Source organism: Bos grunniens, chromosome 21, assembly GCF_055505025.1.
Source record: "Bos grunniens cultivar Pamir isolate PY7600 chromosome 21, Bosgru_T2T1.0, whole genome shotgun sequence".
NCBI lineage: Eukaryota > Metazoa > Chordata > Mammalia > Artiodactyla > Bovidae > Bos > Bos grunniens.
Genome location: NC_141185.1, coordinates 26,152,672 through 26,177,140, shown reverse-complemented (window position 1 = coordinate 26,177,140; position 24,469 = coordinate 26,152,672). Strand labels below are relative to the sequence as shown.

Genomic DNA, 24,469 nt, shown 5'->3' with positions numbered 1-24,469 from the left:
GAAAGTGAAGAGGAACTAAAGAGGCTCTTGATGAAGGTAAAAGAGGAGAGTGGGAAAGCTGGCTTAAAACTTAACATTCAAAAAACTAAGATTATGGTATCCAGTCCCATCACTTTACGGCAAATAGATGGGGGAAAAGTAGAAATAGTGTCAGATTTCATTTTCTTGGGCTCCAAAATCACCGTGGACAGTGATTAAAAGACGCTTGCTCCTTGGAAGAAAAGCTATACCAAATCTAGACACTGTATTTAAAAAGCAGAGACATCACTTTACCAAGAAAGGTCTATATAGTCAAAGCTATGGTTTTTCCAGTAGTCGTGTATGGATGTGAGAGTTGGACCATAAAGAAGACTGAGCACCAAAGAATTGATGCTTTCGAACTGTGGTGTTGGAGAAGACTCTTGAGAGTCCCTTGGACTGAAAGGAGATCAAACTAGTCAATCCTAAAGGACATCAGCCCTGAATATTCATTGGAAGGACTGATGCTGAAGCTGAAGCTCCATTACTTTGGCCACCTGATGTGAAGAGCTGACTAACTGGAAAAGACCTTGATGCTGGGAGAGGAGAAGGGAGTGACAGAGAATGAGATGGTCAGATGGCTTCATTGACTCAATGGACATGAGTGTGAGCAAACTCGGGGAGATAGTAAAGGACAGGGAAGCCAGGCGTGCTGCAGTTCATGGGGTTGCAGAGTGGGACACGACTTAGCTGAACAATAAATAACAATTAGTTAACTCAGAGAACAGGAGGTGATGGGTAGAGCAGGAAGTCAGAGGAATTTCTACAGGGCAGCTTCTGGCACAGGCTTTGCAGCATGATTCTTGAAATTAGCAGGAAACATTCCAACTGCAACTCTGTAGCATTGCTGAGGATTACTGTCACGTCAGCATTGAGGTATGACTGCTGATAGAGTCAGATCTCTTTTCCAGAATGTAATCAGAGGCACTGAAAATACTTATCTGCTCTCTCAAATGAAATCTTAGTCTCAGTTTTCATTTAATTCCTTATCATCTGGATGTAGATATTTATTATTGTACCCGTGTTATAGATGAGGAAAGTGAGGCTCAGAGAACTGAACACAGTGAGACAAAATAAAATATAAAATGTCCATCCCAGTGCTTAGTAAGGTGCTGACTAAAGTTCAAATATAAAAATAAAAATTGACTTCCTTCCTAGAGAAGTGGAAATTGAGGTCCTGAGATGCTACTTGTAAGGGACCGAGTGAGGACCAGAAACCGGGGTCCTCGTCTCGTGGTCCCAGGCTTCTCTGAGTCTGACCACTAAGTACAAGCTGCCAGAATCTGAGGGCGACTTGGTACTTTCTAGGGCAAAGCATAGACTTTCAAAACTGAGAAAAAAAACTTACAAAGCCAAAGTCTCTCCTATCAGCTGGTCCCTCACAGCCTGTTAATGTAATAAAATAGTTAAACCCTTTAGTATCAAATTAGGGGCCAAGTTGAAAATCTTTCTTTTTGGCCTAACAAAATATTTATAACTTTTCTTTTTGATACTCTGACATCCTTAAAATCGAAATTCCTTTTAAAGATGAAATTAAGTCAACAGTAGAGGACTGTGGGGAGGCACTAAAAGCATATATCAAGCTTAAAAGTCTCTGCCGTCAAAGAATTTATAAGTAAATGAGGGGCAGGGTAAGCAGCCAAAGAAATAAGCCTACTGGGGCGGCCCAGGTTGAGCCACCCACAGAGTTCTAGGGAGCAGGAGGGAACTTCATGGAAAGGCACTAAGATGGATTTTGAGGACAAGACAATGGGGACGCCTGGTTTGCCTGGCAAATCAGATTCTAGCACTTCAGGGATCCGGAGGGAAGGAAGGCTGTCAGTGGGAGATTAAATGTAGAAAGGTCAGATGGGGTCAGAAGCGGAGAAACTTAAATAGCACGCTAAGTTCACAGCATAAAGGGCAGACAATGGGGAGAAAGCACTCTTGGGTTTTTTGATTTTTTTTTGTTGAGCATGGAGACTGCATGATTAGCGTTCGGTTGTACATTACTTACCACTCTAGCAAAACACTTTAAAATGGATCACAAGGAGGACAAGAACCAAAGGCAGGTGATTTCGTATCTTTAAAAGACTTCCCTCCTCAAGGATTTCTACAATACTACACAAGACAAAATTTAGTTTTTTGTTTTTTTTTTTTTAAAGACAAAACTTAAGTATCCACCGTGAGCCTTCAAAAGCTAAAACAGCACAAAATAGCCAGATTTTAACCAAGACTACTACATGTTCCTTACTGAACCTTCAATGTTTAAAACAGTTTTATCTACTCCAAAACAATCAAATTAACCAGCAAAACAATATCAATAGGAAAGTCATCCAAAAAAAAAAAAGAAAGACTGCCAACTTTGTGTTGGGTATTGAGATTTCTGAGTAATAGTCCCTCAGGTTTGACTAGACAGATGAGTAGAACTGGGAGGGGACATGGAGGGAACGTGGAGGGAGGGGCAAGGTAAGAATGTTCTCTGTGTCTTGAGAACACAAGCAAGCTCCCCGAAAATGTCCAGACTGTTTCAAACAGTACAGTGTATCTTTACTATTTCCAAGCAATGCTCAAAAAGAAGAGTATTATCTTGAATACTTCAAAACAATTTCAATTTGCCCTAAAAAAACTAAAAATAAATGTCACTGACACCTGGAATCAAATTTTTCAATTTGTCTTCTTCCCACTGGCAAATAATCAAGACTGCTCTCATATTCCTTGAATCTTTGTATCTGGGGATTATTTCTATATGGTAATAGCATTTGAGTTTCATTTTGGAAACAAAAATAAGAGTTGAAATGAGATAGGTACATTTACTCCAGAATTTGAGAAACTGTGATCATTGCATCCTCTAAAGAATGAAAAATTGATTTGACTAAAAATAAAACTACCGTATGAGTCCCTTGGACTGCAAGGAGATCCAACCAGTCCATTCTAAAGGAGATCAGTCCCTGGGTGTTCTTTGGAAGGAATGATGCTAAAGCTGAAACTCCAGTACTTTGGCCACCTCATGCGAAGAGTTGACTCATTGGAAAAGACTCTGATGCTGGGAGGGATTGGGGGCAGCAGGAGAAGGGGACGACAGAGGATGAGATGGCTGGATGGCATCACCGACTCGATGGACGTGAGTTTGGGTGAACTCCGGGAGCTGGTGATGGACAGGGAGGCCTGGCGTGCTGCAGTTCATGGGGTCGCAAAGAGTCGGACACGACTGAGCGACTGAACTGAACTGAACTGATGACCCAGCAATTCCCATCCTGGGTATATGTCCAAAGAAAATGAAAACGCTAATTTAAAAAGATACATTAACCTCAATGTGTATAGCAGCATTATTTACAACAGCCAAAATATGGAAGCAACCCAAGTGTCTATGGACAAATGGATAAAGAAGATGCGGTACGTATATACAACGGAATACCACTCAGCAATAAAACAGAATGAAATTCTGCCACTTGCAGCAACATGGATGGACTTGGAGGGTATTGTGCTAAGTGAGATAAATCAGATGGAAAAAGACAAACACTGTATGATATCGCTTGTATGTGGGATCTGAAAAGTACAACAAATGAAGAAATATAACAAAAAAGAAGTAGATTTACGAGCCCAAACTGCTCGTGAGACCAAAACTCACTAGTCGTCACTAGTGAGGAGGAAGGGGAGACAACATCCAGGTGAGAGAGTGGGAGCTACAAGCTACTGGTTGTAAGACAGGCTCAAGGATGTATTGTACAACAAAGGGAATGTAGCCAATATTTTGTAGTAACTGTAAATGGAAAGTAACCTTTAAAAATCTTATAAAAAGTTAAAATTAAATTGGTTTGACTTAAGGAGGTATTAACATTGTTCTGAACCTCGAGGACACTCAGTAAGTAGGAACAAAATGAATCCAGAACAAGATCTGAAAGCTTGCAATCAACAACTGCAAACTCATGTATCTGTAAGGCTGGGGTTGGGTGGGGCAGGGGGTAAAAAATATGACACTCCATCACTACCAGTTCACCAAAAACAAGAATAGGAACTTGCTCACAAATCAATATCAAAAGATGATACAAATTGAGGTAAGAGCCACATTGGTTTAAGATCAAAATAATCAAGGGAAAGAAGGTACAAATTCTATGTATAATGAACCAAGCTAACTAATCTTGCTTGGCAAACAGACACATAGCTCTGAATCTGAGCCAAAATAACGGCTCCTGGCAATCTACCAAAGTTGAATTCGTTAGTCTGGCATCATAAAATGATTTGTCTGTCGAATTTACAATTCTAGTGTCTCTGGATTCAGCTACCCACTGGGCACCCCCGGCAGTTGTCCAGCAGAATACATCTGAACTATCATTACTGTCAGAACATGCACATTTGACAAACACTAGAGAAAAATGACACTCGTTTCTTAGAGCAATATTAGTTAACAGCCACAAAGTACAATGGCACCCCATTCCAGTACTCCTGCCTGGAAAATCCCATGGATGGAGGAGCCTGGAAGGCTGCAGTCCATGGGGTCGTGAAGAGTTGGACATGACTGAGTGACTTCACTTTCACTTTTCATTTTCATGCATTGGAGAAGGAAATGACAACCCACTCCAGTGTTCCTGCCTGGAGAATCCCAGGGACGGGGGAGCCTGGTGGGCTGCCGTCTATGGGGTTGCACAGAGTCGGACACGACTGAAGCGACTTAGCAGCAGCAGCACAACGTACTGCTATAAAGGAATTATCAAGTCTAGACCTATAATTAATGAAGAATTAATAACCTTCTGTGTTGTGCTAACCTGCAAGCTGCTCCTTGGTGTTCAATAGACACAGGTCAAACCGTCATTTAATTTATTGGAGGCCACAAAGGTGAGTCAAAAGCAGAGGTCTTGCCAAACTGAGCAAACATGGGCCACAGGTGAGGTGTTCTCTGACCTTTAACCTCCAATGCCAGGATGCTGGGGTGCTTGGAGATGCTTCTCCAATGTGCTCTGCTCCTTATGGGTTAAACTCCATCCCCAGTTTTAAGCTCATCAGAGAAGTCTCCCAGACATGGAGCATTTTCAGGATAGAGTTGTAATAATATGCATCTGAATAATATCTGAAATTCTTCTAGCCAGGGTCTAGAATCAGGAAGGAAGTTAAGTCACTCAGTCGTGTCCGCCTCTTTGTGACCCCATGGACTGTAGTCTGTCAGCTTCCTCTGTCCATGGGATTTTGCAGGCAAGAATCCTGGAGTGGGTTGCCATTTCCTTCACCAGGGGATGTTCCTGACCTAAGGATTGAACCTGGGTCTCCCGCACTGCAGGCAGATTCTTTACCGTCTGAGCTACCAGGGAAGCCCAGAATCAGGAAAGAATTTACAAATTTTGCTTGAGCTGAGTAAGGTCAGAAAGGGAAATAGTTCATGACATCCAAAAGTTGAATGCACAGACAGGCTACGTAATTCCCACCTAACTGTTATTCGCTCAGTCATGTCCAACTCTTTGCAACCCCATGGACTGTAGCCCACCAGGCTCCTCTGTGCATGAAATTTCCCAGGCAAGAATACTGGAGTGGATTGCCATTTCCTCCTCCAGGGGATCTTCCCAGATCAGGAATAAAACCCATATCTTCTGCATTGGCAGGTCGGTTCTTTACCACTGAGCCAGCTGGGCTCCTTCTGATACCTCCCTAGGTGCAAAAAACTTTATCATTAAAATCCTAATAGTTTTAGTCACTTCACGTTTAGTAAATAGAGAAACTGGAGAAAGGTCAAAGAAGAGAAACAAAAATGACCCATCAGTGTAAAAGTGGCCTGTTAAACCAGAAAAAGAGACAGCAAAGTTGGTAACAACTATTTTATGCCACTCCACTTTCAGCTTACTTCTTTAGGTGCTTTTATCATCCCTTTCCATCTCCTTTCTCCCATCCACATACAGATGGACTGCAGTGTAAGATATTTAATGATTTGTGAATGAATAAATTAAATTGATACCTCCTGATTTCCCGCTTCACTGCAAGCAGACAAGGCTGCAGTGGCCAGTGGCCCAAAATTGAACAATAGAAATGATAAAGGAAACATACACACACACCTTTTCTGTGTTCCTAAGTGTCATTCAATGAAATACACAAAGAACTCTATGAAAACTCACCCTGTGGAGAAACTTGCTTCACTAAGGTTGTATTCTGTAAATTATTTTCTTCCTCCAAGAGCTAAGTGACTTTCAAATAGAAAACCTTTTATAAGAATCCTCACATCCTTATAGAAAGATGTTCCCATGCTTTAAAATTTACTGCCTCCTTCCCCTGAAATACCTCATTGACAGATAAATTTTTAAGATTTTAGTTGCAGAGACACCAAGTATGATGTCTAGGCCCCAAACCCTGTACTCTAAGAACTGCACCTCTTACAGGCCCTGGTAACGTGTATTTGTTATGTATGATTCCACATGCCCCCCTCAACCATCCCCACCCAAGGCTGATGGATCCTCTGAGCCACAGTGAGCCCATAATACTTTCTCTCAGGAAATGAAAAAGGGTTCCTAGAATGTTAGTCAGGTCTCTGTTGAAATCAAACTGAGGCTGAAATGAGCATTCTAAGGCAGCCATCTTGAGCCAACTGCATAGGAAATCAGAGATGGCAAGAAATAGCGTGCAAGCAGAGAAGCAAATAGGAAGGCCATAGAGTGCCAGAAACAAGAACTAATACACCTGCTTTCCAGTACATTAAGGACTTTCTGGTTCACAGTTCATGGCTCCAGGCTTCTGTGAACCCCAACCGCATTTCCTGCACTTGGGTCCTGAGAGAGATTCTATTCTTTGAAATTCATTATCCCAGGTTTGCTTAAGGCAGTTTGCAACCACGATGAGCTCCATCAAGTCATGAATATTCCTGACATCACAGAAGGAAGAGCCAAAACTGTCACTGCTCTAGCAGTGAAGGAACAAACCCACCATTTGTGATATATTTTTTGTTATCCACAACTTATGGTTGTTTCATCATTTCTCTGTACAGTTTCCAGGGGAGGACTGACCTGTTGATTCACAATACAAATCCCATAACCCCATCATCCAGAGCTACTCCAGTTGGGGACCCTAACAACCAACTTTGTTAATAAATGCGTTTCCTGCAAATAACAGTAGGAAAACATTAGCACAGCATTCCATTCTCTTCTTCAAATGTACTTAACAGACCCACTTCAATATTTGGGGTTTGTTTTTTTTTTTAAACTGGAGAATTGATCAAGTGTAAGCCAGAGGGTCCTACAACTCAAAAGTACAAGTGAGTGTAAGCTCTTTGTCTCCCTACCCCAGCAAAATTCCCCATGCTGAGGGAATGAAAGGAGGGAATGTAGACTCTTAGGAGCCTAAGAGTCAAAAGCAAACTCTAGGCTCAAACAGAACCGGGTCAGAATCCCAAATCTCCTCTTTTAACATTTATGAAGGCTCAGAATTCTGATAAGAATTTTATGTTCATTATCTTATTTCATGCTTCTTCACCAATCCCCCCACCCCTCAAACTGTAAGGTAGTATCTTTCACTTTGCGCTTGGTGAAAACTGAAACTTACCTACGGCTACAAGGTTAGTCAAGGTTAAGTCCAAATCCCTAACCCCTGTGACCAACTGCATTCACTGCTGACTTCATCACCTTGGGCAGATGATTTAATCACTCAGTTTGCCAAAGATTATGGTTCTGAAGACTAAGTCAGACAGATAGTGTCTGAAGAGTGCTTAGCACAGTGCCAGATGGAACCAACTGCTCATTAAAAGGTAGCTATTATTATTAGAGTTATTAACTAGTGAGTCTACAGTGAGATACTTCAAACAGAAGGACTCTGGGTTCTATAAACTACAGGTCCTCTGGAAGACAGCCACTTCCAACATCTAGGCAGCTAAAGCAAGAGAAGCAAAGTAGAACCAATATTTATCTTGGATATGGTCAAAATTACCCAAAAGGGAGTAAGAGATAAGAAATCTTTTCATAGCCTGAGAGCAATGATAGTACTTGAAGTTAGGGGGCACCATACTGCTGTGTATCATGGAATCGTCTTCCCTGGAGAGTCTTTAGCACCCCTGGATTTTTTTCTAACAAAGCGGAGGTAGATAAATTTTGATCAGTAACAACTTTTGTCGCAGGGAGGGGAAGGAACCCTTTAATATTTCTTTCCATACGCTTCTACAATTTCAATTTTAGGACTAGTATATATTCCTATTCTATTCCCAATGCCTCTAGTAATTCTTTCATCGAGATAAAAAGCATTATTACACTGTTCAATGACCTTTCAAAGTTCAGGGGAAAAAGTGCTTAATCAGGATTGATTAAGCCTAACACAAATAAATTTCAAGTACCTAAAAAACAACTGGTCTAAAATACATAAATGTATCTATTGGCAATTGTTGAAAATGGATGATGGGAGCTCATTACACTAGCCTCTCTACACATATATGTTTGAAAATTTCTGTAAAAAAAGTTACAAATAAATGTTTAAAATAAATGTACAAATTCTTCCTTTAAAAAACTTAGTTTTTACTGAAAACCTGCTTTAAGGATGGAGCAGAAACTGGGTCTGTATCACTCCCTAGGAAGCAGTAGAGTAAGGCATTCAGTTGAGGGAAGAGAAGTAAATAAGGTTAAATTAAGGTAGAACTATTATAAATCATGTAAAAATGAAATGTGTTTCTATAATGCTTCAATAATGAACTTCAAGTAAGAGACTGAGGGGCCACAAGACATTACTAAGGAGACTTCTTTATACAAACCAACCAAACTTTTTTTTTTTTTAGTATAATAATGGTTTGCTCAAGCTTGGTCTACATTTGGTTCTAGCTGGCCAGGGAATATCCCAGTTTACAGGTGATTATCTAAAGAGCAGAAATAAAGAGCTTTGTGCCAAACAGCTAAAGGAAAGCTGAAAATCAAAGTATGGATAGAGGTCTCTTCATTGGCCAAAAGATGAATTTTCTCTTTACAATTCAGTCACCTTCTGAAAGGGTTAACTGAAGTTTTGTTATACCCAGATGATAATCCATAATTGAAGAATCATATGTAGAGATCTTTTTTTTTTCCCCTTTACTCAGAGGTACACAATGCTTTTCATTCAATTTGTGGAGTTAAATTCTAGCTTAAAACCCTACAACTGTCTGTTAAGTCAAATCTACAATAAAAATAAAAACAAAAACAAAAAAATTAACTTTTAAATATGTTAGTGGCCTCTTTCTATCAATTAATTCTGATCTCTTGCTGAGCAAATTCCATTTCTATAATGCTGGGAGTGAATTTCATAACAACATTTGAAAGAAACTTTGAAAAACTGAAGAGAAGCCATCTGCTGTTTCAGGTTGAAGCCACAAGCACCTCTACAGCCCTGAGGCTAGCCAGACCCCTCCCCCATCCGAAAGGCCCAGTCATTTACAAAACAAGTGCAGAAACAAATCTAATCAAGACAAACGGTTCTCTAGCCCAGCACCAAAATGATGGGACAGGAGTAAAGAGACACTTTACCATAAATATTCTACAGAGACCAGCTAACTGAGCTTTCCCTCAATCAAATGTTAGGAAGCAGCATTTCCTTCTAAGATTTACTTTATTTGCATTCTATTAAAAATAGTGTTTTCAGATAGTCTAACCACGTCCTCCTGGCTGGAAAGGTAACTGCAATCTCTCCCCTGTTGTACTTGATCAATCCAACCCCTTCCTTTCTATGCACTTCCAGTCTCCACCATTTGTCCTTTATAAAAATTGTTCCTTTCAGCTTATGGGACAAATGAGACAACAATGGTGTGTTTTATTAATATCGCAGGAGCAATCTTAAATTGAAGAATACTACACACAGTGTCACAGAGTGCTACATAGGTGAATGCTCACCTTCCTTCTCACACTAGTATTTTTGCCTCACTGTGTTAAAGTAAAACTTCTCTACAGCTGTAAGTGCCCCTTGATGGGGTCTACAATAAAAGGAGTATAAATCACTCAGAACTACCCTGGAAAACTGGCTGGATTATCATTTGTAGAGAACACTTGAGTAGCTGGACTTCCCAGCATAATGTACATGCACCGACATTATGGTACTCCACGTTCCCACAGTTCTGCCAATCTACCTGTAAACGTTTCCAAGAAAAATTACCACCTAAGGAGTGACTGCTGGGATGTGAACAAAAACATGGTTTCTTTCCAGAGGTACTTGACACCCTCTCCTGATCACTCAACTGGTTGTTCTGAGTGGATTTCCCCAGTAATTGACAGGAAAGGTAAGTGGTGGCTGGGGCTCAAAACCAGGAGAGAATTTTCACATCAACTGGATGATCAAACAATGTCCTGGATGCAACAAGCCAAGGGCAGCACTCAAAAGTGAGGATGAGCCTTACTCTTTTACAGATCAAATTCTCCTCACACCTGCCAGACTCCACAAACCAAATGCCACACTGTGAAATCACACTGTCTCTAGAATTCTCTAAAAGCGCTTTTGTTGTAATCCCCTCTGAACACAATGAAGGTCTGAAGGGCACTATTAAATAAGTGACTTGAAAGCAGACATTTAAGATCATGAGTTCCAGTGTGTCTCAAATCATACATAACGTTTCTAATAACCTATGGAAACGTGAGGGGCGGAGGTAGGGGGCAGGCGGACTTCTTGCTTCTTGTTTAAAAACTAAAGTTCGATTGCAGCCCTGCCAAGGCGACACACAACGGACTCCGAACGTCCCCCGTCTCCGCGGGCTGCAACAGCGGCTGGGCGCCCGCGCGCGTCCTACCTTGGACCTTTCCTTGACGTAGTATTTGCCCAGCCGGCTCCCGCAGTACAAGACCAGCCTATCGATGAGGGACAGGAGGTAATTGATGGCCTCACAGCCTTCCTCGTTGCCCCCGATCCACGTGATCTGATCACCCCGCAGGTGCCGCTTGGAGACGCCGGCGCGGGGCCCGGCCAGCTGGCCGTCCCGCAGGGCCCCGTTGCAGTGCAGCTGCTTCACGCGCTCCAGGACGCAGTCGCCCACCACCTCGCCCAGGAAGTTATCCAGGTAGCAGAAGCCGACCTCGTGCAGACAGGGCACGATGTACTCCAGGGCGATTTTCTCTAGATCCAGCCTCATGATATGTCCTAGGGGCATCCCGCCCGCAAAGCCGAGCTTGGGGACCCCCAGCGTGCAGAGAGCGACCTGCGTGTGCGCTCAGCCGAGACGCGGGGAGCGTGGCCCGGAGTTCAGCTACCTGCGGCGGCCACGGTCCCCAAGCCACCGCGGCGCCAGGGAGAGGGGAAAGTTGCCCGCAACTCTGGGGAGGAGGGATCCCGTTTAGAGACCAGCGGAAGTTGTGCGGCGCTCCGCGACTCAGCGCCAGACTGGCCCAGTGAAGAGTCGGAGGGCCCCTTTTGGAAATGTGGAGCCACCACTGGTGCTGCGGCGGCGGCCCCAGGCGGGGAGAAGCTGAGGTCCAGCCCCTGAGCCGGCCGACTCCACGCGTCACGGGCCCCGCCCAGGCTCCGCCCCGGGACCGCCCCCGGGACAGCCCTTCTCCCGAGTCCCTCACCCGGCCGGGTTTACCCCTCGCTCTAGGAGCCGGGCGAGCCCAGCGCCAGCCTCGCTTGTTTGTGACCAGGAGGGGAGCTGGAGAACAGACGGCATTTTTAGAATGCTATCGATTTGCCCAGTTTTGCATAAAGTCCCATAACAAACTTGAAAACCTGGATCCCAACTCTGAAAATGTAAATGGGATTAACAGCAGTTTGCTGCCACATTCTAGACCGGTCACTTCCTAGACTTTTGAATAAAATAATAAACCCAGAAACAAATATTTTAGCAATGATCTTGTTCTAGCTTTTCTTGGTACTTTATTCTCCTTTCCTCAGCTGTTTGACCCAGGCCGGGAGGTTCAAGACTTTAAGAGACTGGGAGGAATCCAATTTTAATTAAAATTAACAAGCATCTCCCAGACTGCTACTATGTTCAAGGCCCAGGCGCTCAATGAAAGGAGGGTGTGAACAATGAAATACTGGGTCATATTTTATACCGAAAATAATGTATTTTGCTTTGCTGAATGTTTTGATCAATGTATCTTTCAAGCTTCTTACTAAAATATGATGTTCTGAAAGTCTGCCTTCAGAATTCACCACATGCTCATTCATGTAACAGCCAACATAGGTATGTCCTTTAAGACTTTTTAGTTATCCAAAGGCAAGCTGATTACTTCGGAGAAGGCAATCACACCCCACTCCAGTACTCTTGCCTGGAAAATCCCATGGACAGAGGAACCTGGTAGGCTGCAGTCCATGAGGTCGCTAAGAGTCAGACACAACTGAGAGACTTCACTTTCACTTTTCACTTTCACGCATTGGAGAAGGAAATGGCAACCCACTCCAGTGTTCTTGCCTGGAGAATCCCAGGGATGGGGGAGCCTGGTAGGAGGCCGTCTATGGGGCCGCACAGAGTCGGACATGACTGAAGCGACTTAGCAGCAGCAGCAAGCTAATTACTTAATAGAAAATTCTCTTTCCTACTGAACATCAAAGAACAGACTCAAGATAAGATTCATAAATTGCATGCAAAGCCATTTCTATATTTTAAATTTTACATCAGTTTGCACTTGGGTTCTTCATTGAAATTGAACAAAAGAATGTACAGTTCTCACATTAAGTTGCAAGTTACAATAAATTTGTTGTTGTTTAGTCACTAAGTCACATCCGACTCTGCAACCCCGTGGACTGTAGCCCACCAGGCTCTTCTGTCCATGGGATTTCCCAGGCAAGAACACTGGAGTGGATTGCCATTTCCTTCTCCAGGGCATCTTCCCAATCTAGGAATTGAGCACCAGCCCACCCTCCCTTACCACTGAGCCACCAGGGAAGTCCTACAATACCTGTAAAACCTGTACATTCTTCTCTCTCTCTCTCTTTTTTCTTTCCACAAATGTTAACTGCATTTTTATCTTTTATTCAGTTTATTTAAACTGAAAAAGAAAAAAACAGTTCACTCATAAAAATAAAGTACAATTAACATTTGTGAAAAGAAAAAAAGTATACAGGTTTTACAGGTATTGTTTATTTTGTATACAATCTCATATAGATTTTACACTTTTATTCTCTTGCCCACAGCCCTCTCTTTTCTTCATCTGAGAGGAGAAATGGAGCGAAGTCTGGGCCAGGAATAAAGAGCAGAATAGGAAAGGGATGCTGCTGCTACTGATGGAAAGCAACAGACAGAAATACATGGTCAAGTAAGAACTGAAGAATGTTCAAGAGGAGCGGTCAGTGAGAACCCCAGTGAAACTCCTACTTATACAGGGAGGAGGATCTCTGCCAGGGCAGCACTAAGTTGGCACTGTTGGTATGACCTTCCAGCAGGAGGTGCACCAACTAAGGTAATGGCTTGATTGGCCAGCCTCAAGGAGCAGTTCCTGGATGACGAGCCCGTCCTGAATCATGAGCCCATCATTCTTGGACCTCCAGCACCTAGCACATAGTAGGGGCCTAACAATTAGGTATTGGGAAACTGGTGTCTCACCCTGAGCCATGGCAACCTCCACGTGGGGTTTGGGCAAGTCTGGGCTGGTTGTAAACTGGCCTTATTTGCATGAAGAACAGAGATGCCTCCCCAGAGAGAAATCACTAGGAGAGTATCAGGCAGAGCAGCCTGGCCCAGAGCAAAACCCCAGGGGCCCAGTGAAGGGCAGTTAGGCATTCTGCAGGATACCTGTCTCCTGGCTTCACCTCTCTATCCAGCCATGGAGGACGTTCAGTTCTGGGAGCAGGAGACCTAAAGAGAAACCTGGGGCTACTCATTTGCAGCAGTGACTAACATGAAGATGCAATACCAAAAGAGAGGAAGGCCCTTTCCTCCAGTGTGCTTAAACCCTGCCTAACCAGGATACCTGGGGCCCTCCAGTGAGCTCCTTCAGGGGCATTATGGATAACAAGTGATCAAGAGTGGTCTGAGGCTGTCCGAACATGGGCCCTGGTAAGCAGTGGCTGGAAGTTTTTTGCAGCTTTGGGGATTGTTGTAGCCTCAGAAGTAGGTATATCTGAATTTGAAGAATGGGGGTTGGGGGGGGAGGGGAGGGGAATGACAGATCTGGTAGCTGGCTGAAAATTTGCTACCTGAAATTTCTTTGAAGATATACCTGACACTTATAGGAATAATTATGGAATTTACAGAGGACCAGAAATCAGAAGTAGAGGTAGAGGACATGGTGGTCAGTGAAATACAGAAAAATACATCCGTACCTCCCAGAATCAACTTGTTGACCCGGGGCTTTAAATCCTGGCACTGGTTAAGTTCAGCTCGCTATTCAAACCAAATTCAAAGTTAGAATAAATTTGTAACTAGTCCAGCTGTAACCAAAACAGCCCACGAGCAAGTTCTAGTGACTAAAATCTTTAAGTTGTTCTAGATCACTTTGGTTGCAAACCATAGGCAGTTTAGAAAGGTACTCAATCCCTTGCCCCCATTCCTACTTGGCAAGGGCACCTATCAATCAATCAAAGGCCTCCTAATCAACTTGGGGCTGCCGGCACTGCATTTGGCAGAGGAGCCTGAGATACTGTGACTGACAAAAAGCAAGTGTGTGATTACAACGAGGGGTGCAGACAGGCTGGAGCCATGCGTGAGCTCAGAGGAGTCTGAACATCAGAGTGGCAAACACCAAGATAATGGCTAAAGTGCATTTGTTTTACTTATTCACCCATTAATCTGTGTCATTATCATCATAAATATTAAAATACTTTTCCTATTAATAACTAAAACAAATTAATTTCCCTGTAATTTAATTTCAACAACGTGGTCTTCCAGTATATATTTGCAGTAAAGAGGCAGGTATTTTTCAAGCATGTAGATGAGAGAGGGTAAAAGAAGGAAGTTGAATTTCTTGGCTTTGGAATTTGAACTTCCGAGTGGTCCAACTTCATTTTCCAATCAAAGTAGAAACCAGGGTCCAGAGTGCCTGGACATTAAGGGACTCTCCTAAGGAAGGAATCTCTGGTCAGTGGAAGAGGAAGCCTCAACTGTTTCTGTGTTCTCAACTACAAGAGAGCACTCTCTCTTATTCTATTTATGTATGTATGTGAGATTTGTTTTTTTGCAGAGGAGAGGGGATTAGGTAAAATTCACCAAAAATAGTGTACAATTCATTGGCATTTAGTATATTCACAATATTATGCAATCACCACCTCTCTAATTCCAAAATTTTCAGCACTGCAAAAGAAAACCTTGTATCCATTAAGCAATTACTCCCTGATTCCCTAGTGCCTGACAACCACCAATCTGCTTTTAGAATTTCTATAAATTCACCTTTTCTGGATATTCCCTACAAGTGGAATCACAAGATATGTGGCCTTGTATGTCTGGCTGCTTTCACTTAATATGTTTTCCAAATCCGTCTACGTTGTACCATGGATCATTCCATTGTATGAATATATAATAGTTATCTATCATAAACTGATGGGCATTGGGGTTGTTTTCACCTTTTGGTTATTGTGAGCAATGCTGTTATAAACATGTATGTGTAAGTATCTGAGTACTTGCTTTCAATTTTTTGGGGCATACACCTAGGAGTGGAATTGCTGGGTCATATGGGGCTTTCCTGGACAGGAAAGAATCTGCCTGCAATGCAGAAGACCTGGGTTCTATCCCTGAGTCAGGAAGATTTCCTGGAGAAGGGAATGGTTACCCATTCTAGTATTCTTGCCAGGAGAATCCCATGGACAGAGGAGTCTGGCGGGCTACAGTTCAAGGGGTGGCAAAGAATTGGATATGACTGAGCGACTAACACTTTTTTTCCCCCAATTTCATGATAATTCTACATTTAACTGTTTTGTGGAACTGCCATACTGTTTTTCACAGCAGCTGTGCCATTTTACATTTCTGCTGATAATTTGGGAGGGTTCCATCACATCCTTTTTTATTTCTGATGAAAACTATCTACATTTCTTTCACTCCTTCAATGTCTTCCTGTGCCAGAGTTTCCCTCCCTCCAAGATGATATCTGAATATTCCTTTCCGCGTTTTGCCATGCCATATCATCAAGAGGTTTATCTTGATTAAACTGAATGGATTTAATGTGGGCAAGGATGATTTTATTTATTGATTTATCAAACAAACACTTTTTTAACACCATACTCCAGGCACTTTACTAAAAGTGTTACAAATATTATTTCTATCAATTCTTCTAACACTGCCAAGGAATTATTATTTTTGCCACTGTGAAGATGACAAAAATGAGGCATAGAGAGGCTAAGGAGCTTGTCCAAGACCACACAATGAGATATATAATAATGCCAGACAAAACCTAAGTGATTCCAAGTGTGATAAGATCAGGGGTGGGGTGGGGGGTGGTTATTTTGAGCCACTCGCTTGACATAGCAATGCTTTTGTCCTTTGTTATTCAGTTGCTAGGTCATGTCCAACTCTTTCATGACCCCTTGGACTGTAGCATGCCAGGCTCTTCTATAAGTACTTTTTTGTTGTAAGTCTTAATTATAGCATTTTCACCTGCAATGACAAATTTAACTCTTGGTTTCCTTACGGATACTTGGTGTAGAGGAAGATAAGCAAAAATCTTACCATGAATTATTTAGCCGACTACAATTGAGAGGAATCTTCCAAGCTACAAATTAGGATTTGCTCCTTGCATGAGTGCTAAGTCACTTTAGTCATGTCCAACTCTGTGCAACCCTATGGACTGTAGCCTGCCAGGCTCCTCTGTCCATGGGATTCTCCAGATAAGAATGATGGAGTCGGTTGCCTTGCCCTTCTCCAGGGGATCTTCCCGACCCAGGGATCGAACCTATGTCTCTTACATCTAACCTGCGTTGGCAGGTGGGTTCTTTCCAACTAGCACCACTTGGGAAGCCCTTGTTCCATTCCAATTATAGCCCAGTGTTTCCAAGAATCCCATACAAATTCAGTGATGTACAGTCTGCTGAGAGTAGTCGTGGGAAATGAGCCACACCTCAGTCCACTGGGTTGTGTGACTCGACCCTCAGGACACAGGATGTACATTTCATTTAAATGGAGCTGGTGAAATAAGAAGAGAGCGCCTGAAGGGAACATGTGCTTGAACTCACTGCTATGAACTGGGTTGAGAAAGAGGTGTATCTGATTATGTCCCATTCCCTGTGGAGTCCAGCCATCCTACTCCTTTCCAGGTCTAAGGGGATGGCAAAGAAAGCAACTTTCTATATTGCTTCTTAATAATTTTTAAGCATATGGACAAGTTTAAGCCTCTCTCATTTGCTCTTTGATAATTCTGCTGTGTGCAGATTCTGGGAAGTACAATGTATTTGGAATATTCATTAGTATTTTCCAATTCAACTCTTGTTTAAGTTAAAAATGTCTAAAAAGCATTTGCTCTGGTTAAAAACATGGCATCAATACAGCAGTGTGAAATTTATATTAGCATGGAATATTTTAAAGAATTTAACTTTACTTAATTTTATAAAGCTTTTCCAAAGGTTCTTCCATTCATTAGAATTTCACATCTTAATATGTTGTATTTAAAATAAACTTATTTTAGAATGGGCTTCCCTGGTGGCCCAGAGGTAAAGATCTGCCTACCAATGCAAGAGACATGTGTTCGATTCCTCTGTCAGGAAGATCCTTGGAGAAGGGAAGGGCAACCCACTCCAGTATTCTTGCCTGAAGGATTTCATGGACAGAGGAGCCTGGTGGGCTACAGTCCATGGGGCCACATAGAGAAGAGTTTTAGATTCACAGGCAAGTTGTGAAGATTTACACAGTTCCCATAGGCTCACACCCAGTTTCCCCACTGACATCAGATAGTAATATGGTACATTTGTCACAATTTATGAATCTATATTGAGACATTGTTATTAACCAAAATACTTATCATGTTCAGATTTCTTCTGTTTTTACCACATGGCCTTTTTCTTTTCCAGGATGCTGCTGAAATTATACAGTAGTTGAAACTAGTTCAGAGTGATTTCAGGAAAGTATATATGCCAGATTTGTCTTCTCAGTTCTTTAGCACCTGCAGAAACTTCCAGTTTCCCCAGGGTAGGAAGGAATGGGCACCTACAGAAGATGCATTCCTCCCATCTTGGGTTGGCCCACTGTCAAGCCCGTTGCAGTGGCTGAGGTTTGGTGGCACAATCGGGAGACCTCCCTGTACAGAGGGAGTTCAGGGGGCTAATCCCTGAACTGGGGGTTCAGGAGGCTAATCCCCTGCCCTGTTCTGACCTGGCAGTGGGAGGAGGGAGCATTAAAAGGCTCAGTGTCCTGGGGTTCACTGGTAAAACATATTTACCCTCCCCAGCTTCAGAGGCAAGCCTGATTGATCTAAGGCAGGTCTCAGACATAAGTAATCCACCAGAACCAGCAACAAACTTGTTAAAACACAAACTTTTGGCCCTCTAGAGTTTCAAATTCAGTAGGCATGAGTGAGGCCCAAGAATCTGTGTCTCTGACAGGTCCCAGGAGCTGTTTCTGCCAGTTGGTCGGGGTGAGAGTGTATGCGTCACACTTTGAGGCCCTTTCCTAAGCCATGGCATTCCTAAGTTCTTGGCATTACCCTGGTGACTGCTAGTCTAGGGCTGGGCAGGTGACCTAACCCAGTGGTTCTCTGCTCTGGCTGTCCATTAGAATCAGCTGGGAGCTTCCAAAAATGACCTCCAGCTGGGCCCCACCCCCGACTAATAAACATTTCTAGTGAAAAGGCCTAGGTATTGCAGTTTCAACAATAAAATAGCAAATAAATAATATATCATCATCAATTAATAAATAAGTGACACAGCACTCTTGGCGATTTTAACTTGCAGCAGTACTGAGAACCACTGATCTGCTTGAAAGCAATTCATATTCCTTTCAGAGAATATGAAGGGAGGGATCTCATTTTCTTGCTGAACATGGGAAAGGAAACAGGCAGCTCTGTGGCCTCTGACAGCCGTCTCGTCACCATGAAGGGAGCCAGGCTCAGGAGGAAGCCAACACAGGGGAAGGCAGAATACAGTGTGGAAAGAACCTGGGACCTTGGTGACATCCCAGAGCAGTTTATCTTACTATTCTGGGAGTCTGTCCTACCTCTGGACTTCCAGTTATTTGAGATAATGCATTTCCTCATTTCTAAAGCCAACTTAATGTCATGGTTTTCAGCTATTCGCTGTCAAAAAGATACCACCAGAGAAATGGTCACCAGTAGCCATAATAAATAGTGCACACTTTTTTTTTTTTTTACTTAATTTAGGTGCTAGGTCTTCATTGTTGGATGGGCTTTTGTCTAGTGGCGCTGAGCAGAGGCTACTCTCTAGCTGCAGTGTGTGGGCTTCTCATTGCAGAGCACGGGCTCTATGGCACTCCGGCTTCAGCAGTTGCAGCTCCTGGGGTGTAGAGTACAGACTCAGCCGTTGCGGCACACAGGCTTAGTTGTTCTGTGGCATGTAGGATCTTCCCAGAGCTGGGATCGAATGTACTAGTTCCCTGACTAGGGATTGAACCTGGGCCCCCTGTGTTAGGAGGGTTGAGAGCGCTAAGTCTTAGCCACTGGACCACCAGGGAAGTCCTAAAATATATATATATTTTTAAAAATATATTGTTTTTCCTACTTAAATCTTTAGTTCTTCCATGTGCTGGTCATTGGCTTGTTGGTGTTAAGTACAGTCCCTGCCATCCTGTGTGCTGGTCAGTTGGAGGTGGCTGGGATCCTGTGAATTGCATCTCCCACACTCCCTTGCCAGCTGGCCCAGTTAAATGCTGCCAGTGGGAAACACTAGTGGGAAAACAGATGAAATGAGGGAAGGAGAGACCCTCCATTTTTAAAAAAGCTTCTGACAGTGGCTGGCAGTGGCCTTCAGTAGTTCCAGCAATAGCATCCCTGGCTGGGACAGTGGCCAGTGCCAACAGCATCAGCAGCTTTCTGCAGTGTTAGATGCCAGATACTCCTGGGCTCTGAAAACATTGCCATCTCTCTGCTTCATCTTCAGCCTTTGGAGTGGTCCAAGACTTCTCTCAGATGCTTGTCTCTAGGTTATCACATCTTCCCCTTTTGGTTGCTCCAACCTTTCCACACTTTTGTAACTCATTCCTTAGGTTAAATTCCTCCACATGAAATACCTAGAATGGTTTCTGTTTTCCCAGCTGGACATTGACCGATACGTGTAATCTCAGTTCCCACACTGGATTCACAACCACGCCTCTTAATTTGACTGCCAAGTTGTAACTCCAAAAAAAAAAAAAACCCGCCACAACTGCTCCAGACTGCCATCATTTCCCAACTGGATTACTGCAACAGCCTTCTCTTGGGGCTTCCACTTGCCCCACATCAATCCATCCTCTCCACAGAAGCTGGAGCAATTTTCCTTCCTAAATAAGGTGGCATCACTCTGCTTTGTAAAATCTCTGCACTTAAAATCCAAACTCATTAACGTGGCCCAGGAACCAGTTCATTGTTCCTCATCTTCACCCACCGTGATCCAGTCACACAACTTTTTTTTGCTGTTCTTGAAACAAGCCAAGCTCTCTTTTCTACCTTAGTAATGCTGCATATGCAGTATCTTCACCTTGGAATACACTTTTCCCTACCCTCCAGAAAGGAAGCTTCTCATCACTTCCTCCATGTTATTTCTTCCAAAAGGCCTTCTTTATCACCCAAACAAGAGGAGGCATCACCCATCTCAGCTTCCTGTTTATTTCCTTTTTGGTGCCTATCAAAACTAGACTTTTTTTGGTTTGAATCTGTTTTACTCTATTCCTCCCAGGAGTCTGAGGGCAGGAATGGATTCACCACAGCAACTCTAAGTGCCAAAAACAATGCCTGACACAAGTCAGATGTTCACCATACCCTGAATGAATGCACTGCATACTTAACTGTTTCTATATTCATGCACAGAACTCAAGGAAATCTGATTTTCTCAATATATGTATATACATATATAGCCACATATATTTAAACCTAACTTCATTGCTTGATTTATGTGATTGGAATCTTTCCTGTCAGGCTGGTTTACTCCCCACCTTCCTCAAACTTTCTCCAAACTCCCCCAGCAGCAGCAGGTGTTTGACATCTGGCAAAAAGGAGACAAACTGAAAGTGCATACGCAGGCAATTTATAGAGGATAAGAACTGTTCAGAGGCTTCTTGCCTCTAGAACACTGATAGGCTTCGAGAATGATCCGGGAATTCCTGGTGGCATATTGCCATCTTCCCACTAAACATGAGGTGAATAGTAGCTGTGTGGCATGTCACATCAGAGGCCAGAAGAGCCAGGGAGAGGAAACAACTCTGGAGTTAGGATGGCTGGTCCCAGCATCCGAGGGGTGCCTCAAGGGCCGAGGTAACTAGACGGACGAGGACAGGGAAATGGACGAGATGGATGGAGGCACCTGGACATTAGCTGCAGGGATCAGCCTTCAACTGATGGTGTGAGTGGTTCTGAAGTCATAAGGAGTTCGGGCATATGTGGGAAGGGTTGTATAGCACTGGGGACTTGCAGGCGAACCCAGAGTAGTAGTGAATCTCAAAGGAGTGAGCGTATCAGAATTTGCTGGGGAACTTTTGTTCATTGAAATATACTTGATTTACAATGCTGCTTTAGTTGTTGGTGTACAGCAAAGTGACTCAGACATATATCTATTCTTTTTCAGATTCTTTGCATTATACATTATTACAAAATATTGAATATATTTCCCCTGTGCTATACAGTAGATCCTTGTTATTTATTTTTTATATAGTAGACACCTGTGGAACTTTTCCACACTCTCAACCTTGATCCATGCCCATATTATTGAAACATATTAATGTTGGTTGCTCAGTCATGTCTGACTCTGTGCAACCCCTGTGGACTGTACCCCGTCAGGCTCCTCTGAGCCTGGAATTCTCTAGGCAAGAATACTGGAGTGGGTAGCCATTCCCTTCTCCAGGCAATCTTCCCGACCCAGGAATCAAACCTGGGTCTCCTGCAATGCAGACAGATTCCCCACTGAACCCTAAATCCCTCCATATCCCTCTCCCGCTCGCATCACCATGGAGCAAACCTCTGTCACTGCAGGAGTGTGTCTTGTCTCCTCAGTGAGTTTCAGGGGGAATACCCTGGTTTTGTTAGGCCTGAAGCTGATACAATTTTAAGGGCCCTCTTTAAGAACAAATAAACTAAAAGTATCTGCAAGCCAATACAAAATACACTCAATGCGCCCCAGTGCCACAGACCTGCCTCTTTCTTGTTAATAACCACGTATTATTTCCACTGTATGAATGCACTGTAATTGATTTATCCGTTTCCCAACTGACTGAGCCACAGGTATGTCCAGCCTCTTGCTATTACATGCAGCACTGTCATGAGTACCTTTGTACCCAAATCTATTCCCACACTCGGGAGCATATCTGTGGAGCAAATTACTAGGAGTAAAAATCACTGGGTGAAAGGTTTGCACACGTGTAATTTTTATAAATACTATCAAGTTACCCTCTATAAAAATTGTTCCAGTTTACACTCTTACCAGCAGGATATGAGGGTTACTGTTTACATAATTGCAAATATTATTTTTGTTTAATCTGATAGATACAAAAGTATCTCTTTCACTCTTCTTTTTTTTTTTTAACCAAAGGGGAGTTTGAGTACTTTTTTACATGTTTGAGCAACACATGTGGGTGGCTTGCTTGGTGAACTGTTCCTATCTTTTGCCCATTTTTTTTTTTTTTTCACATTAGACCGATAGTCCCGTTGATTTTTTTAGGAAAAGCCTTTATATTTTCAGGAAATCAGTCATGTCATAGCTAGTATGCAAATACTTTCCCAGGTTTTCTTCTACTTTTGACTTGGCTTATGGGTGCTTTGTCATCAGAGGTGTTTTTTCTTTTTTTTTCAGTGTCATCAAATTTAACCTCCCAAGAGGGAGCTATTTTAGCTATTCTGGTAGGGAAGGCTACTCTAGCAAGGTGGCACTTGAGCTGAAACCTAAATTTCATGCAGAGAGCAGGAGACAGAGCCCTGGTCAGAAGGCTCTCAGGCAGGAACGTGCTTGGTGTATTAGCAATGAAAGGAGTCCCAGCAAACTGAACTGAAGGAGGAAAGAGCACACAGTGAAGTTCAAGAACAAGACAGGCCCAGACAGTGATGGCTGTGAAGGCCAGGGAAGGAAGTGTGGCTCAGCTTTAGGGCCCAGAAGGGAAAACCAATAGACAAAATGATAGGAAGGCAATTTTAAATTCTACATTATTAGATGAACATTCTAATAATTATCACTGTCCACTGTGGAATCGGCTCCAGGAATATTTATGGGTGAGTTTCCTGTCCCCGGAATTTTTCAGACATAAGTGTAACACACCTAGATGCAAACACTATAGAGCAAATTTAAGTATTAGATGGGAGTTTGACTAGGTGACATTCATTGTATAGACCCTTGCTTTGTTTTTTTTAATTATTTATTTTAATTGGAGGCTAATCTCTTTACAATATTGTAGTGGCTTTTATCATACATTGACATGAATCAGCCCCGGGTATATGTGGTCCCCCATCCCAAACCCCCCTCCCACCTCCCTCCCCATCCCATCCCTCTGGGTTGTCCCAGTACACGGGCTTTGAGTGCCCTGTTTCACACATCGAACCTGGACTGGTGATCTGTTTCACATATGGTAATATACATGTTTCAGTGCTATTCTCTCAAATCATCCCACCCTCGCCTTCTCCCATGGAGTCCAAAAGTCTGTTCTTTATATCTGTGTCTCTTTTGCTGTCTCGCATATAGGGTCATCATTACCATCTTTCCAAACTCCATATATATGCGTTAATATACTGTATTGGTGTTTTTCTTTCTGACTTCTTTTGACTTTTCTCATGACTTCTCTCTCTTCCTGTTTTCTTAAATCCTCCTTCCTTCCTTCTTTCCTCCCTTTTTCTTTCTTCCTTCCTTTCTCTTTCTCCTTTTCTTCTTTCCTTCCTTTCTCTTCTACTTCCTTTCCTTCCTCCCTTCTTTCTTTCCATTATCTTCTCCCAGGTGACAGTACTGCCAATGGTTTATTCTTGGCTCCACTGGTAGCATTAAAGGCCACACTGGCAAATCACTTTCTATTTCCAGTGACACCTGTTTACAGTTATGCCTCATATGCACCTACTGGAACTCTCTTTGACCCAGGAGCCCCTGAGGACAAGAAACACATCTTTTCCCTCCTGTGCAGAGACATGGACCTGCTCAGTGCTCAGTAAACGGGATATTACTAGGCCTTCATAGGCTATGTCTGCAAAATGACTAAGTGCAGATTGTATACTTTCCTCCTGATGGTTGAGATCTGCGAACAAGGAGGACAAAGATAGGCTTGAGAAGTCAAGGCATGAAACAGATTTGAGAGCCTTCCCTATAAACGAGGTAAAGCCACAATTATGGATGGGATCACTAAGTCAGAATGCCAGAAGGTATGGAAGGGTAAGAAAAGAGAGAAGACACCCCTGAGATTTCTAGCCTAGGAACACCTTCAAAGTTTTAGGCAGACGATGTCACATAACACCAGATTTGGAGAGAGGCCAGGATAGGAGGTAACACTGGGATGAGAAGGAATAAAGGTAAAAGAGGGTGGAGAAGGCTGCTC

General features: G+C 43.0%; 1 protein-coding gene across 13 annotated transcripts in view; it reads right to left on the bottom strand.

The window, feature by feature from the left end:
* Positions 1 to 24,469, bottom strand: part of EGLN3 (egl-9 family hypoxia inducible factor 3) — a 452,919-nt gene that overhangs the window by 18,313 nt on the left and 410,137 nt on the right. The window contains exon 1 of one of the 13 annotated variants that reach the window (XM_086363661.1): positions 10,700 to 11,358. The exons of the other annotated variants lie outside the window; for them this stretch is intronic. Coding sequence (XP_086219787.1) covers positions 10,700 to 11,056 — 357 coding nt within the window. The 5' untranslated portion in view covers positions 11,057 to 11,358. Of the gene's footprint in view, positions 1 to 10,699; positions 11,359 to 24,469 lie in introns of those variants that run through there. 13 annotated transcript variants of the gene reach the window in all.